Raw genomic sequence first — 18,421 nt, forward strand, 5'->3', positions numbered from 1 at the left:
TATGATGCTGTTTTGAATCACCCTGTTATCATTATTTCATCACAATTGTTTTATACTTCTGTAATTCTTTTTTTTTAATTCTTTATTTTTTAAATTTATTTTTTGTCAGAGAGAGACAGAGCGTGAGCAGGGGAGGGGCAGAGAGAGAGAGACAGAAACAAAGAATCTGACACAGGCTCCAGGCTCTGAGCTGTCAGCACAGCCGAATCGACTGAGCCATCCAGGAGCCCCAGTATTTCTGAGAAATGATGGATTTAGTTTTGTGAATTGGGGATAAAGAAGCATAATAATAACAGAGTATAAATTTTAAAGATATAAATAATATGCAAATGCCATGAAAATGTGTGAGCAGAGATAATTAATTGTATTCTGTTAAGTGACCAATTTAGTTCTCTTTGTTCAATGATTAACATGACAGAATTTCTAGGAAAATATGAATTATATGTGAACAAAACTGTTTCATGGCTTTTTATTCTGAAATTATAAAACTTCCTGGAGACCACTTGCTAGATGACCACAGACCATCATGGGTCCAAGGATCATACTTCAACAAATAGAAGGTGTAGGGAAAGAAAATTTATCTCTATTTTACAATTCTATTATTTAAACATCTTTTCTAAGAATAAATTCCAATAAAGAGTTCTTCTGTAGACAGAATTTTCTGAATTGGTAGAAGGTTGAGCTGGATTATCTCTAAGATCTTTTCCAGCACTTAAGATTTTAAATTATGCTATTAATATGCCCTGGATTTATAGAACAATCAACAATCAGAACCAATAATTCCCTACGGGATTGAAGCCAGAGTTAATGTGTAGAATTCTTAAGCATATATAATTTCATTTATTCACTCAATAAATACTGTGTATCTAATATGTGCTAGTCCTTATTCTAGGTATTGGAGATTCTGCAGTGAAAGATATAGACAAATTCCCTGCTCTAATGGAGTTTCTACGACAGAGAAGGAGAATTTAAAATTTAAATATCAGATGATATATGAGCTAAGAAGAAAAATAAAGCAGAACAAATGAATAGAGAGAGAGTATAGGGGCGGGGGCAGAGGGAGAAGAAGGGTGAAGAAGAAAAGGCCTCACTAATAAGGGAATATCTGAGCATATAGCTGCATGAAGTAAAGGAGCAAAGTCATGCAGAAATCTGTAGGAAGACTATTTCAGGCAGAGGAAAGAGTAAGAAAAAAGCACCTGAGGCAGTGGAATTGGTTTGTTCCAGGACACCACTATGGCCAAAGCACAGTAAAGGAGGGGCAGGGTAATAGGAGAGATGAGATTACATATGTTGTAAGGGTGTGTAAGGGTGTGTGTGTGTAGGGGGGCAGGGGTTTGGCGGGGGGGGTATTAGGGAGAGTCTTGGCAAGGAAGAACGTTGGCTTTTACTCTGAGATGGAAACCACTGGAGGGTTTGAACAGAGGAGTGACATGATCTTACATTTTCAAAGGACTACTCTGCTTTGTGGGACTACACTTTAGGGCAACGAAGGTATAAGCAGGAAGGCCAATTAGAAGTAATCCAAGTGAGAAACAAGGGTGACTGTACCAGGGCGACTGTGGTGGCAGGAATTTAGTACAGTGGTGTGGTTAACAGTCAAAAATAACTTGAGATAATCTTAGAAGACAGTGACACCTTCTGGCTCAAAGAAAGACTTACAAAGTTTCACAACAGAAGAGAGCCAATGTAAAAGCAAAGAATGAAGTTCCTAAAGGAGAAAAATGGTAGTATTCTGTAGCTTGACAGAACCCAAGATATTCATGGTCAACAAAAAGTACCCTGAGAAGGTTCTCCTCAGAGGTGACTGCCTTGTAATATTATTTGAAGATGTAAGCCAGATACAAGGGCTATCTCGCTTGAGTGTGGCTATGACAGAGGGGTTTGTCCTGGGGCTCATCTTTGGAATTCCTCTAAAGATAATCTGGGAGCTTGGGCAAAAATGCCGATGTGGTTGCAATGTGCACTCCAGGCCTGTGTGCTCTGACTCATAATTCATGCCTTGCCTATGACTAGTCAGCATGTTCTGTTAAATTCTTATATGATTTGTTTTCTAATTACATGTAGCTATTTCTCATTATCATTTCTGGTTCTAACTTTGAGACACATCTTTTTCTGGGAAAGACATATCTTTTTCTGGGAAAGGGTTATGAAATTTCTTTTCAGTATTATTTGCAAATGCTAAATGTCAATATCAATAACAAAGCAAAAAGGCACCTCACAAGACCAAACAGGATGAATATATTACTCTAATTTTGTAGACAAGAGACCTCTTAAGCACTTAGTACTTATAAGAAGGAAAATAAGACATAAATCATGAATTCAATTTTACTGTACCTTCCTTCCACTTAAAATAATCATTATAGTCCATGTTACTTTTTGCATAAAGATCTGAAAGCCTGAATAGTAGACAGTGATAAAAAGGAAACTTGGAGAGTTATATTGAGACAAAAGTGGACCCAGCCTACCGTGGTGATGTAGCGAGAGTGGAATTCTGGAGCATCTTTCAGGAACGTGAGGCCAGGGTGTGTATCTACCACATCCTAAAGAAGATTAAAACCAAAACCAAATTAACAAACACACCAAAAAACAAAATAAAAAAACTAAACACCAACAGATTTTTTCCTTCCTGTAGAGTAAGTAGCCAGTTGAGCAAACCTGCTATTTTTGGAATACTGAACAATGCACTTAAAATTTAACACTTTATTAAATACAAATTTTATTACAAGCATACTTATGTGTGCTTTTTGATATGCTAGTATACTTCAATAAAACATTAAAATTGTAATTTAACTATATTTGGTGGTTTGTGAATCAAATATCTTAGAGATATGTAATTCTAACATGTCAAGGCATGTCAGGGAAATTCACCACACAGATTCTGGGGTAGGGGTGGTTAAGAGAAATTTACACACACAAGTGACAAGACACAAGCCAACTATAATGATTCTTTCTTAACCTAGAGACATGGGAAATATCTGAGGAAAAAAAAATAGCCATGTAGCCAAGTAGTTTGAAATCTATGTTAAATTGTATGGGTCAGCTAATGTCCATCAGAATAACTGTGTGGACACATCTATTTTTAATTTAGGATTTTAGTTTTATTTTAAAATCTGCTTTTTCTCATGGAAGACTATTAGAATTTTAAAACCCTGAAATACCATTTTTCTTTTCTTTTTTCTTTTTAATGTTTGTTTATTTTTGAGTGAGAGACAGAGCATGAGCAGGGGAGGGGCAGAGAGAGAGAGGGAGACACAGAATCTGAAGGAGGCTCCAGGCTCTGGGTTGTCAGCACAGAGTTTGATGTAGGGCTCAGACTCATAACTGCGAGATCATGACCTGAGTTGAAGTTGGACACTTTACTGACTGAGCCACCCAGGCGACCCAACCATTTTTATTTTCTAATTAGATTTTAAAGCACTTTGAATAAACCTGGAAAACCTATTGGAGATAATTACTGTTAATTTAATAACCAGAGGCAACAGCAATGCCAACATAGATATAATCTATTAATTGGTTATAAATGGACAGACATCAATTATTATCTCTTTTCTTCGATTCTTCAGAATGGTTAGCTATACATACCTACCAACACAGTCTCAAAGCAATGGACCTTACTATTTAACTTTTTATTTGGAAATAATTTTAGACCAAGGGAAAAGTTACAAAAATATTAGAGATTTCTATGCCCTTCTCCCAGCTTTCCATAATGGCAACAACTTACAAACCATAGTATAATGATCAAAACTAGGAAATGAACATCGATACAATACTACACTACAGACATTATTCAAATTTTACCAGCTTTTCCCTTAGTGTTTTTTTCTGTTCCAGGATCCTAGTTTAGTTCTTGTGTCTCATTGTCTCATGGAACTCTGACAGCTCCTCAGTCTTGTATTTTATGATTTTGACATTCTTAATGAGTCCTGGTCAATTATTCTGTAGAATGTCTCTCAACATGGTTTTGTCTGATGTTTTCTCATTATTAGATTAAGATTACACATTTTCAGTAGGTATATGACAGAAGTGGTATTGTGTCCTTTTCAGTCATATGAGAGTATGATGTAGATATGTCTTATATCTTGTAGAGTTAATGTTGATCACATTTGGCTGAAATGGTGACTGCTGGGTTTGCTATCTTATTTTCCCTCAATAGTTAATAAATCTTGTAGGGGGAGATACTTGGAGACTCTGCTAATATCCTGTTTCTCTGCAAATTTTTGCCCAGTGATATTAGCAGTCATTTGTAGAACCTATGACATTTATACTGTGGTGTTTATTTTGTATTTTCCTCATTCTTTCTACATTTATTAACTAGAATTCTTTTGTAAGGAAGAGCTATCCCTCCTCTCCCACATATTTATTTGTTCAGTTCATATCAGTATAGATTCATGGGTATTTACTTTATTCTATGGGTTACAAACCGACACTATCATTATTTATTTTGTTGCTCAAATTGATATTGCTGTGGCCACTGAGAACTCCATCAGGACATGCCCCATCCTTTTGCAAGCACTTTTATACTTTCTGGTATCACAACATGGTCCAGGCTCATATTATATTTTCCTTGTTACAATCCTGGAATCAACCCTTTTCCCCAAATAGCCCTGGGTCCTTTATTGGAAAATGGTATTTAAAAACCATGTAGAAATCTGGGTGCTAGATGTGCTCATTACTTCTAGGGTGTCACTGCTCCTGGACCCTCTTAGCAGGAAGAACTAGGAATATATGTATGTACAGCAGTCCTCCCCTTATCTGCTGGGGAGATGTTCCAAGACTCCCAGGGGCTGCCTGAAATTACAAACAGTAGTGAACCCTATATATACTATGTTTTTTCCTATACATATGATAAAGTTTAATTTATAAATTAGGCCCAGTAAGAGGTTAACAATAATGAAATAGAATAATTATAACAATATACTGCAATAAAAGTTATGTGAATATGATTTCTCTCTCAAAATATCTCATTGTACTACTGTACTCACCTTTTTACTTGTGATATGAGATGATAAAATGCCTCACGGTGAGATGAAATGAGGTGATTAACTTAGGCATTGTGATGTAGCCTTGGGCCACTACTCACCAACTGACATTATGTCAGGAGGATCATCTGCTTCTAGACTGCAGTTACCTCAATAACTGAATAAATGAAACTGCATATAAAGGGAGAACTCCTGTATACTAATCCACGCATACACACTTCTATTTCTTTCTATATTTATCTATTTATGCTAAAAACTATGTAATCATATAGATAATGGGTTCTAACCACAAGGTTCATTCTAACCTTCCCTCTTTCCTTTGTAACTTTAACGGAATGGCCAACCTATATTGCACTGAGAAACAAATTTACTAAAGAGAGTACAGTATTTGTGCATAGTTCTTTTTGTCGTTAGTCATATGGTATCCAATTAAAATACTGTTTTCCAGGGTTACTTAGGTTAGCTCTCTCCTGTTCTTCCTTCATCCTCTTTGATGTGATTATAATACAGTTTAGTTCATTTGCTACTGTTTATTATTTTATTCTGAGTTTCTTTCCCACAGTTACAGGTTGATTTTAATTCATTATTTCTTAGAGGGAGAGTATTTGAACATTACTATGGTTCTACAAGTCAAAGCTAACATAGAATTGACATCGTAACAATTTCAAGTTCTCCCACTCATAAAGACCTCTCTCTCCATTTATATAAATCTTATTTCATGTCTCTCAGCAACGTTTTCTGTTTTTAGTGTATAGATCTTGCACACCTTTGTCAGATTCATCTCTAAGTATTTAATATTTTTGGGTGGTATTACAAATGGCATTCAATTTCCAATTTCTGTTGCTGGTATATGGAAGGAGAATTGATTTTTGTATTCTGATCATGTCATCTGTAAACTTTCCAAACTCTCTTATTAAATACAGTTTTAGCAGCATCCCACAAACTTTGACATGTTCTCATTCAGTAAAAGATAATTCTTAATTTTCCTTTTGATTTCTTCTCTGACTCATGGGTTATTTAAAAGTGCTAGTTATCAAATATTTGGAGAATTTTCAAAGATCTTTCATGATTTCTAATTTAATCCCATTAAAGTCAAAGAAATCCTTTATTCTGTGATGATTCAGTTTATGAACTAAATTTTGAAAATTTATTGAGATTTCTTCTATGGCCCAGAATATGGTCTATCTTGGTAAATATTCTGTGTACATGTTAAAGGAACGTGTATTCTACTGCTGATTGGTAAAGAGTAATATATATGTCAATTAGGTCAAGTTGGTTCATAGTATTGTTCAAACGTTCTATATCCTTATTGATTTCTCTCAACTTGTTCATTATTGAGAGCAGCACATGGAAATCTGCAATTATAATTGTGAATGTATCTTTGCAGTTCTATCAGATTTTGCTTCATGCATTTTGAAGGTCTGTTGTAAGGTCCACAAACATTTATTTTTATCTTATTTTTAAAAATTTTGTTACCTAATATTTTTTTTTAATTTTTTAAATTTTTATTAACTTTATTATTTTTTAATTTACATCCAAATTAGTTAGTATATAGTGCAACAATGATTTCAGGAGTAGAGTTCTTAATCCCCCCCTCCCACAACACCTCCAGTAACCCTGTTTTCCATATTTAAGAGTCTCTTATGTTTTGTCCCCCTCCCTGTTTTTATATTATTTTTGTTTCCCTTCTCTTATGTTCATCTGTTTTGTCTCTTAAAGTCCTCATACAAGTCATATGATATTTGTCTTTTTCTGACTAATTTCACTTAGTATCATGCCCTTGAGTTCCATCCACGTAGTTGCCAATGGCAAGATTTCATTCTTTTTGATTGCTGAGTAATACTCCATTGTATATATCTACCATGTCTTCTTTATCCATTCATCCATCGATGGACATTTGGGCTCTTTCCATACTTTGGCTGTTGCTAATAGTACTGCTATAAACATTGGGGTGCTTGTGCCCCTTCGAAACAGCATACCTGTATCCCTTGCATAAATGCCTAGTAGTGCAATTGCTGGCTAGTAGGGTAGTTCCATTTTTAATTTTTGAGGAACCTCCATACTGTTTTCCAGAGTGGCTGCACCAGCTTGCATTCCCACCAACAATGCAAAAGAGATCGTCTTTCTCCGCATCCTCGCCAACATCTGTTGTTGCCTGAGTTGTTAATGTTAGCCATTCTGACAGGTGTGAGGTGGTATCTCATTGTGGTTTTGATTTGTATTTCCCTGATGATGAGTGATGTTGAGCATTTTTTCATGTGCTTCTTGGCCATCTGGATGTCTTCTTTAGATAAGTATCTATTCAGGTCTTTTGCCCATTTCTTCACTGGATTATTTGTTTTTTGGGTGTTGACACTGATGAGTTCTTTATAGATTTTGGATACTAACCCTTTATCTGATACGTCGTTTGCAAATATTTTCTCCCATTCTGTCGGTTGCCTTTTAGTTTTGTTGATTGTTTCCTTCACTGTGCAGAAGGTTTTTATTTTGATGAGGTCCCAGTAGTTCATTTTTGCTTTTGTTTCCCTTGCCTCTGGAGACGTGTTGAGTAAGAAGTTGCTGTGGCCAAGATCAAAGAGGTTTCTGCCTGCTTTCTTCTCAAGGATTTTGATGGCTTCCCATCTTACACTTACGTCTTTCATTCATTTTGAGTTTAGTTTTGTGTCTGGTGTAAGAAAGTGGTCCAGGTTCATCTTCTGCATGTTGCTATCCAGTTTTCCCAGCACCACTTGCTGAAGAGACTGTCTTTATTCCATTGGATGTTCTTTCCTGCTTTGTCAAAGTTTAGTTACCCATACGTTTGTGGGTCCATTTTTGGGTTCTCTATTCTGTTCCATTGATGTGAATGTCTGTTCTTGTGCCAGTACCATACTGTCCAGATGATTACAGCTTTGTAGTATATCTTGAAGTCTGGGATTGTGATGCCTCCTGCTTTGGTTTTCTTTTTCAAGATTGCTTTGGCTATTCGTCATCTTTTCTGGTTCCATACAAATTTTAGGATTATTTGTTCTAGCTCTGTGAAGAATGTTGGTGTTATTTTGATAGGGATTGCAACTGAATGTGTAGATTGCTTTGGGTAATATTGACATTTTAACAATATTTGTTCTTCCTATCCAGGAGCATGGAATCTTTTTCCATTTTTTTGTGTCTTCAAGCTTCTTATAGTTTCCAGTGTACAGATTTTTCACCTCTTTGGTTAGATTTATTCCTAGGTATTTTATGGTTTTTGGTGCAATTGTAAATGGGATCAATTCCTTGATTTCTCTTTCTGTTGCTGCATTGTTGGTGCATAGGAATGCAACCTATTTCTGTGCGTTGATTTTATATCCTGCGACTTTGCTGAATTCATGCATCAGTTCTAGCAGTTGTTTGGTGGAATCTTTAGGGTTTTCCATACAGAGTATCATGTCATCTGCAAAGAGTGCAAGTTTGACCTCCTCCTCGCTTTTGGATGCCTTTTATTTCTTTATGTTGTCTGACTGCAGATGCTAAGACTTCCAACGCTATGTTGAATAACACTGGCAAGAGTGGACATCCCTGTCTTGTTCCTGACCTTAGGGTTTTAGGTCTCAGTTTTTCCCCATTGAAGATGATATTAGCATTGGGTCACTGATATATGGCTTTTACGATCTTGAGGTATGATCCTTCTATCCCTACTTTCTTGAGGGTTTTTATCAAGAAAGGATGCTGTATTTTGTCAAATGCTTTCTCTGCATCTAATGAGAGGATCATATGGTTATTGTTCTTCTTTTATTGATGTGATGAATCACGTTAATTGTTTTGCAGATATTGAACCAGCCCTGCAGCCCAGGTATAATTCCCACTTGGTCATGGTGAATAATTTTTTTAATGTATTGTTGGATCTGGTTGGCTAATATCTTCTTGAGGGCTTTTGCATCCATGTTCATCAGGGACCTCTTTCATTCTTTTTTTTTTTTTTTTTTTTTTTAGCTTTTATTATTTATTTATTTTTATGAAATTTATTGTCAAATTGGTTTCCATACAACACCCAGTGCTCATCCCAACAGGTGCCCTCCTCAATACCCATCACCCACTTTCCCCTCCCTCCTACCCTCCCCCCCCATCAACCCTCAGTTTATTCTCAGTTTTTAAGAGTCTCTTATGATTTGGCTCCCTCTGTTCCCCTTCTTTTTTTCCTTCCCCTCCCCCACGGTCTTCTGTAAAGTTTCTCAGGATCCACATAAGAGTGAAAACATATGGTATCTGTCTTTCTCTGTATGGCTTATTTCACTTAGCACAACACTCTCTTCTTCTATCCATGTTGCTACAAAGGGCCACATTTCATTCTCATTGACAAGTAGTATTCCATTGTGTATATAAACTACAATTTCTTTATCCATTCATCAGTTGATGGATATTTACACTCTTTCCATAATTTGGCTATTGTTGAAAGTGCTGCTATAAACGTTGGGGTACAAGTGCTCCTATGCATCAGCACTCCTGTATCCCTTGGGTAAATTGCTAGCAGTGCTATTGGTGGGTCATAGGGTAGGTCTATTTTTAATTTTTTGAGGAACCTCCACACTGTTTTCCAGAGTGGCTGCACCAGTTTGCATTCCCACTAACAGTGCAAGAGGGTTCCCGTTTCTCCACATCCTCTCCAGCATCTATAGTCTCCTGATTTGTTCATTTTAGCCACTCTGACTGGCGTGAGGTGGTATCTCAGTGTGGTTTTGATTTGTATTTCCCTGATGAGGAGCGACGTTGAGCATCTTTTCATGTGCCTGTTGGCCATCTGGATGTCTTCGTTAGAGAAGTGTCTATTCATGTTTTCTGCCCATTTCTTCATTGGATTATTTGTTTTTTCGGGTGTGGAGTTTGGTGAGTTCTTTATAGATTTTGGATACTAACCCTTTATCTGATATGTCATTTGCAAATATCTTTTCCCATTCTGTTGGTTGCCTTTTAGTTTTGTTGATTGTTTCCTTTGCAGTGCAGAAGCTTTTTATCTTCAAGAGGTCCCAATAGTTCATTTTTGCTTTTAATTCCCTTGCTTTTGGAGATGGGTCAAGTAAGAAACTGCTGCGGCTGAGGTCAGAGAGGTTTTTTCCTGCTTTCTCCTCTAGAGTTTTCATGGTTTCCAGTCTCACATTCAGGCCCTTTACCCATTTTGAGTTTATTTTTGTGAGTGATGTAAGAAAGTGGTCTAGTTTCATTCTTCTGCATGTTGCTGTCCTGTTCTCCCAGCACCATTTGTTAAAGAGACTGTCTTTTTTCCATTGGATATTCTTTCCTGCTTTGTCGAAGATGAGTTTGCCATACTTTTGGCCATGCTCTCCAGTTCTGGAGTCTCTATTCTATTCCATTGGTCTATGTGTCTGTTTTTGTGCCAATACCGTGCTGTCTTGATGATTAAAGCTTTATAGTAGAGGCTAAAGTCTGGGATTGTGATGCCTCCTCTTTTGGTCTTCTTCTTCAATATTACTTTGGCTATTCGGGGTCTCTTGTGGTTCCATACAAATTTTAGGACTGCTTGTTCTAGCTTCGAGAAGAATGCTGGTTTGATTGGGATTGCACTGAATGTGTAGATAGCTTTGGGTAGTATTGACATTTTAACAATATTTATTCTTCCAATCCATGAGCACGAAATGTTTTTCCATTTCTTTATATCTTCTTTAATTTCCTTCATAAGCTTTCTATAGTTTTCAGCATACAGATCTTTTACATCTTTGGTTAGGTTTATTCCTCGGTATTTTATGCTTCTTGGTGCAATTTTGAATGGGATTAGTTTCTTTATTTGTCTTTCTGTTGCTTCATTGTTAGTGTATAAGAATGTAACTGATTTCTATACATTAATTTTGTATGCTGCAACTTTGCTGGAATCATGTTATCAGTTCTAGCAGACTTTTGGTCGAGTCTATTGGGTTTTCCATGTATAGTATCATTTCATCTGCAAAAAGTGAAAGCTTGACTTCATCTTTGCCAATTTGGATGCCTTTGATTTCTTTTTGTTGTCTGATTGCTGATGTTAGAACTTCCAACACTATGTTAAACAACAGGGGTGAGAGTGGACATCCCTGTCATGTTCCTGATCTCGGGGGAAAGCTCTCAATTTTTCCCCATTGAGGATGATATTAGGTGTGGGCTTTTCATAAGTGGCTTTAATGGTGTTTAAGTATATTCCTTCTACCCCGCCTTTTTTTGAGGGTTTTCATTAAGAAAGAATGCTGAATTTTGTCAAATGCCTTTTCTGCATCGATTGACAGGATCACATGGTTCTTTTCTTTTCTTAATGTGATGTATCACATTGATTTGCGAATGTTGAACCAGCCCTGCAGCCCAGGAATGAATCCCACTTGATCATGGTGAATAATTCTTTTTATGTGCTGTTGAATTCAATTTGCTAGTATCTCATTGAGAATTTTTGCATCCATATTCATCAGGGATATTGGCCTGTAGTTTTCTTTTTTTTGCTAGGTCTCTGTCTGATTTGGGAATCAAAGTAATGCTGACTTCATAGAATGAGTCTGGAAGTTTTCCTTCCCTTTCTATTTCTTGGAATAGCTTGAGAAGGATAGGTATTATCTCTGCTTTAAATGTCTGGTAGAATTCCCCAGGGAAGCCATCTGGTCCTGGACTCTTATTTGTTGGGAGATTTTTGAAAACTGATTCAATTCCTTTGCTGGTTATGGGTCTGTTCAAGTTTTCTATTTCTTCCTGTTTGAGTTTTGGAAGTGTGTGGGTGCTTAGGAATTTGTCCATTTCTTCCAGGTTGTCCAGTTTGTTGGCATATAATTTTTCATAGTATTCCCTGATAATTGCTTGTGTCTCTGAGGGACTGGTTGTAATAATTCCATTTTCATTCATGATTTTATCTATTTGGGTCATCTCCCTTTTCTTTTTGAGAAGCCTGGCTTTGTCAATTTTGTTTATTTTTTCAAAAAACCAACTCTTGGTTTCATTGATCTGCTCTACAGTTTTTTTTAGATTCTATATTGTTTATTTCTGCTCTGATCTTTATTATTTCTCTTCTTCTGCTGGATTTGGGGTGTCTTTGCTGTTCTGCTTCTATTTCCTTTAGGTGTGCTGTTAAGATTTTGTATTTGGGATTTTTCTTGTTTCTTGAGATAGGCCTGGATTGCAATGTATTTTCCTCTCAGGACTGCCTTCGCTGCATCCCAAAACATTTGGATTGTTGTATTTTCATTTTCGTTTGTTTCCATAGATTTTTAAGTTTCTTCTCTAATTGCCTGGTTGACCCATTCATTCTTTAGTAGGGTGTCCTTTAACCTCCATGCTTTTGGAAGTTTTCCAGACTTTTTCCTGTGGTTGATTTCAAGTTTCATAGCATTGTGGTCTGAAAGTGTGCATGGTATGATTTCAATTCTTGTATACTTATGAAGGGCTGTTTTGTGACCCAGTATGTGGTCTATCTTGGAGAATGTTCCATGTGCACTCGAGAAGAAAGTATATTCTGTTGCTTTGGGATGCAGAGTTCTAAATATATCTGTCAAGTCCATCTGATCCAATGTACCATTCAGGGCCCTTGTTTCTTTATTGATCCTGTGTCTAGATGATCTATCTATTGTTGTAGGTGGGGTATTAAAGTCCCCTGCAAGTACCACATTCTTATCAATAAGGTTGCTTATGTTTGTGATTGTTTTATATATTTGGGGGCTCCCGTATTCGGCACATAGGCATTTATAATTGTTAGTTCTTCCTGATGGATAGACCCTGTAATTATTATATAATCCCCTTCTTCATCTCTTGTTACAGCCTTTAATTTAAAGTCTAGTTGGTCTGATATAAGTATGGCTACTCCAGCTTTCTTTTGACTTCCAGTAGCATGATAGAGAGTTCTCCATCTCCTCACTTTCAATCTGAAGGTGTCCTCAGGTCTAAAGTGAATCTCTTGTAGACAGTAAATAGATGGGTTTTTTTTTAATCCATTCTGATACCCTATGTCTTTTGGTTGGAGCATTTAGTCCATTTACATTCAGTGTTATTATTGAAAGATATGGGTTTAGAGTCATTGTGATGTCTGTAGGTTTCATGCTTGTAGTGATGTCTCTGGTACTTTGTGGTCCTTGCAACATTTCACTCACAGAATCCCACTTAGGATCTCTTGCAGGGCTGGTTTAGTGGTGATGAATTCCTTCAGTTTTTGTTTGGGAAGACCTTTATCTCTCCTTCTATTCCGAATAACAGACTTGCTGGATAAAGGATTCTCAGCTGCATATTTTTTCTGTTCACCACACTGAAGATTCCCTGCTAGTCCTTTCTGGCCTGCCAAGTTTCAATAGATAGGTCTGCCACTACTCTTATATGTCTACCTTTGTAAGTTAGAGCCTGTTTATCCCTAGCTGCTTTCAGAATTTTCTTTTTATCCTTGTATTTTGCCAGTTTCACTATGATATGTCATGCAGAAGATCGATTCAAGTTACGTCTGAAGGGAGTTCTCTGTGCCTCTTGGATTTCAATGCCTTTTTCCTTCCCCAGATCAGGGAAGTTCTCATCTATGATTTGTTCAAGAACACCTTCAGCCCCTTTCTCTCTCTTGTCTTCTTCTTCTGGAATTCCTATGATATGGATATTTTTCCGTTTAATTGCATCACTTAGTTCTCTAATTCTCCCCTCATACTGCTGGATTTTTTTATCTCTCTTTTTCTCAGCTTCCTCTTTTTCCATAATTTTATCTTCTAGTTCACCTATTCTCTCCTCTGCCTCTTCAGTCCAAGCTGTGGTCGACTCCATTTTATTTTGCACCTCATTTATAGCATTTTTTAGCTCCTCATGACTATTTCTTAGTCCCTTGATCTCTGTAGCAATAGATTCTCTGCTGTCCTCTATGCTTTCTTCAAGCCCAGTGATTAATTTTATGACTATTATTCTAAATTCTTGTTCCATTATATTGCTTAAATTGTTTTTGATCAATTTGTTAGCTGTCGCTACTTCCTGGAGTTTCTTTTGAGGAGAATTTTTCCATTTCGTAATTTTGGGTAGTCCCTGCAGTGGCTCCAAACCACAGGGCACTTCCCCTGTGCTGGCCGGAGTAACTTGTGTTAGTGGCAGGGCCTCAGTCAGACCTGATGTCTGCCCCCAGCCCACCGCTGCGGCCACAGTCAGACTGGTGTGTACTTTATCTTCCCCTCTCCCAGGGGCAGGACTCACTGTGGAGTGGTGTGGCCCCTGTCTCGGCTACTTGCACACTGCCAGGCTTGTGGTGCAGCTTCGATGGGATCTGAGTTATTAGCCAGGGTGGATCTGCAAGGTGCACAGGGGCGGGAGGGGCAGGCTTAGTTCGCTTTGCTGTAGGTGGTCCCCTGTGGGAGGGGCCCTGCAGCACCGGAAGGAGGTGGAGGGATGGATCCACAGAAGCACAGTGTTGGGCGTTTGCACGGTGCAACCAAGTTTGGTGATGGGAACTGGTTCCCTCTGGAATTTCATCTGGGGGATGGGAGAGGGAAATGGCACTTACCAGCACCTTTGTTCCCCCACCGAACTGAGCTCTGTCTTCCGGGGCTCAACAACTCTCCCTCCTGGTGTCCTCTCACCCTCCCCACTCTCTGAGAGCAGAGCTGTTGACTTTTAACATTCCAGATGCTAAGTCCCGCTGGCTGTCAGAACTCACGGAGTCTGGCCCCTCTGCTTCTGCAAGCCAGACTTCGGGGGCTCTGCCTTGCTGGGCAGGCTGCCCCTCCAACGCCCTGGCTCCCTCCCATCAGTCTGTGTAGCATGCACTGCCTCTCTGCCCTTCCTACCCTCTTCCATAGGCCTCTTGTCTATGCTTGGCTCCGGAGAGTCCATTCTGCTGGTCTTCTGGCGGCTTTCTGGGTTATTTAGGCAGATGTAGGTGGAATCTAAGTGATCAGCAAGACGAGGTGAGCCCAGTGTCCTCCTATGCCAGCATTTTCAGCTCTTGAATCTTTCATTCTTGGTTTTATTTATTTTGGTCCTTTCCTTTTTCCTTTTGATCAAACTGGCTAGTGGTTTGTCAATTTTGTTAATTCTTTCAAGGAACCAGCTTCTGGTTTCATTGATCTGTTCTACTGTTTTTTTTGGTTTCGATAGCATTCATTTCTGTTCTAATCTTTATTATTTCCTGTCTTCTGCTGGTTTGGGGTTTTATTTGCTGTTCTTTTTCCAGCTCTTTAAGGTGTAAGGTGTAAGATCTGAGATCTTTCTTCCTTCTTTAGGATGGCCTGGATTGCTATATATTTTCTTCTTATGACCACCTTTGCTGCGTCCCAGAGGTTTTGGGTTGTGGTGTTATCATTTTTATGGGCTTCCATATACTTTTTAATTTCCTCTTTAACTTCTTGGTTAGCCCATTCATGCTTTAGTACGATGATCTTCAGTCTCCAAGTATTTGTTACCTTTCCAAATTTTTTCTTGTGATTGATATTGAGCTTCATAGTGTTGTGGTCTGAAAATACGCACGGTATGATCTCGAACTTTTTGTATGTGCTGAGGGCTGATTTGTGTCCCAGTATGTGGTCTATTCTGGAGAATATGCCATGTGCACTGGAGAAGAATGTATATTCTGCTGCTTTAGGATGAAATGTTCTGAATATATCTGTTAAGTCCATCTGGTCCAGTGTGTCATTCAAAGCCATTGTTTTCTTGTTGATTTTTTGATTAGATGATCTGTCCATTGCTGTGAGTGGGGTGGGTCCATAAACATTTAGATTCACCATGTTGTTATACTGAATTGTCATATTCTTGAATATATGAATTGTTATATTCTTGATGAATTGATCCCTGTATCATTCTTGTTTTAGTCTTCATGAATTGTTACATTCCTGATGAATCAACTGATCCCTTTATCTTTCCCTAGCAACAGTATTTACTTTAAAATTTTGTCTGATACTAATACAGCTGCCCGGCTTTCTTTTCTTTTTGTGGCAAAAAACCCAACATAACATAAAATTCATCCTCCCAACAATTTCTGACTGTATAGTACAATACTGTCAACCACTTACCCATTGTTGTGCGACAGGTCCCTCCCACTCCAATTGTGCATAAATGAAACTCTACACCCACCAAACAACTCCCTACACACCCTCCCCACCCTAAGCTCTGGCAAGAAATTCTTCCTAGGAGTCTGACTACTTTAGATACCTCAAATATGCAGAGTAGTGCCGTATCTGTCTTTTTGTACCTGGCTTATCTCACTTAGCATAATGCCCTCAAAGTTTATCCATGTTGTTGCATGTGATGGAATTTATTTTCATTTTAAAGGCTGAGTAACAGCAATCAAAAAGAATGAAATCTTGCCATTTGCAACTACGTGGATGGAACTAGAAGGTATTATGCTAAGTGAAATTAGTCAGAGAAAGACAAGTATGATATGACTTCACTCAGATGAGGACTTTAAGACATAGAACAGATGAACACAAGGGAAGGGAAGCACAAATAATACAAAAACAGGGAGGGGGACAAAACATAAGAGACTCTTAAATATGGAAAACAAACAGAAGGTTACTGGAGGGGTTGTGGGAGGGGGGATGAGCTAAATGGGTAAGGGGCATTAAGGAATCTACTCCCAAAATCACTGTTGTACTATATGCTAACTAACTTGGATGTAAATTAAAAAAAGAAAAAAATAAAAAAAATAAAGGCTGAGTAATACTTCATTATATGTATATACTACATTTTCTTTGTCCGTTCATCATCTGATGGACATTTATTTATTTTTTTTTTTTTTTTTAATTTTTTTTTTCAACGTTTATTTATTTTTGGGACAGAGAGAGACAGAGCATGAACGGGGGAGGGGCAGAGAGAGAGAGGGAGACACAGAATCGGAAACAGGCTCCAGGCTCTGAGCCATCAGCCCAGAGCCCGACGCGGGGCTCGAACTCACGGACCGCGAGATCGTGACCTGGCTGAAGCCGGACGCCCAACCGACTGCGCCACCCAGGCGCCCCATCTGATGGACATTTAGATTGCTTCTACCTCTTAGCTATTGTGAATAAGGCACAATGAACACAGGAATGCAAAGACCTCTTTGAGATTGTTTCCAATTCTTTTGGATATATACCCAAAAGTGGTATTGCTGAGCCACACAGTAGTTATATTTTAAATTTTTTGAGGAACCTCGATACTATTTTCCATAGAGACTGTACCATTTTACATTCTAACCATTAGTGTGTAAGTATTCCAATTTCTCCACATCCTTACCAACAGTTTTTTTTTTAAAGGATAGTATCCATTCTAACAGGTATGAGGGGTTATTTCACCGTGGTTTTGATTTGCATTCCCCTGCTTATTTACTGGTATTGAACGTCTCTTCATATGCTTGTTAGATATTTCATCTTCTTTGGAGAAATGTCTATTCAAGTCCTTGCTCTTTTAAAATCAAGTTATTTTTATTGTTGCTATTGAGTTGTAGGAATTCTTTATATTCTGGATATTAACCTTTTATCAGATATGTTTGCAAGTTTTTTTTTTCTTTTCACTCTATAGGTTGCCTTTTACTATGCTGATTCTTTCCTTTGCTGTGCAGAAATTTTACAGTTTGATGTAGTCCCATTTGTCTGGTTTTGCTTTTGCTGCTTCTGCTTTTTTGGTCATATCAACTAAATCACTGCCAAATCCAGTGTCATGAAGTTTTCCCCCTGTATTTTCTTCTAGGAGATTTATAGTTTCAGGTCTTATGTTTAGGTCTTTAATCTATTTTGAGTTAATTTTTGTACGTGGTATAAGAATGTAACTTCTCTCTTTTGCATGTGGATATCCAGTTTTCCCAACACTATTTGCTGAAGAGACCATCCTTCCCCACTGTAGTCTTGGCACCTATGCTGAAGATCATTTGACTGTATATGCAAGAATTATAGCTTTGTAATATGTTTTGAAATTTGGAAGTGTAAGCTTCCAGCTTTGTTCTCCTTTCTCAGGATTGTTTAGGCTATTCCAGGTCCTTTGAAATTTCATACGAATTTTCAATTATTTTTTATATTTCTGCAAAAAATGCCATTGGTATTTTTAAACTTTACTGGGGAATAACTGATATACAAAAAAATTGCACATATTCAATATATACAATTTGATGAGTTTGGACATATGTAACCATCATAGGAAACCATCACCACAATTAAGGTAATGTAGTAACATATTCATCACCTCCAAAAGTTTCTGTTGTTTCTTTCTCTTTTGTCTGTTTGTTTTGGTAAGAATACTTAACATCTATCCTTTTAACAATTTAAATTGCACAATACAGTATTGTTAACTATACGTACTATGTTGTACAGATGTCTAGAACCTAATTTGTCTTGCATAACTAAAACTGTATCACTGAACATCTTTATGATTCTACTTATATGAGGTATCTAAAATAGACTCATAGAAGCAGAGAACAGAATGGTGGTTGCCAGAGGGTGGGGGAAGGGGACATATGGAATTTTGACAGAGCTTGAACTGATCTGGATAGACTGCTCTCAGTAGAATGAGCATTTAACAATATTAAATCTTTCAATCCA

General features: G+C 37.7%; 1 protein-coding gene across 5 annotated transcripts in view; it reads right to left on the minus strand.

The window, feature by feature from the left end:
• The window catches only part of PPP2R3A (protein phosphatase 2 regulatory subunit B''alpha), a 212,324-nt gene that overhangs the window by 76,289 nt on the left and 117,614 nt on the right, over positions 1–18,421 (minus strand). For all 5 annotated transcript variants that reach the window (XM_045503555.1, XM_045503556.1, XM_045503554.1 and 2 more), the window contains one exon: positions 2,469–2,543. In XM_045503555.1, coding sequence (XP_045359511.1) covers positions 2,469–2,543 — 75 coding nt within the window. The remainder of the gene's footprint in view (positions 1–2,468; positions 2,544–18,421) is intronic.

This window comes from Leopardus geoffroyi, chromosome C2, assembly GCF_018350155.1.
Source record: "Leopardus geoffroyi isolate Oge1 chromosome C2, O.geoffroyi_Oge1_pat1.0, whole genome shotgun sequence".
NCBI lineage: Eukaryota > Metazoa > Chordata > Mammalia > Carnivora > Felidae > Leopardus > Leopardus geoffroyi.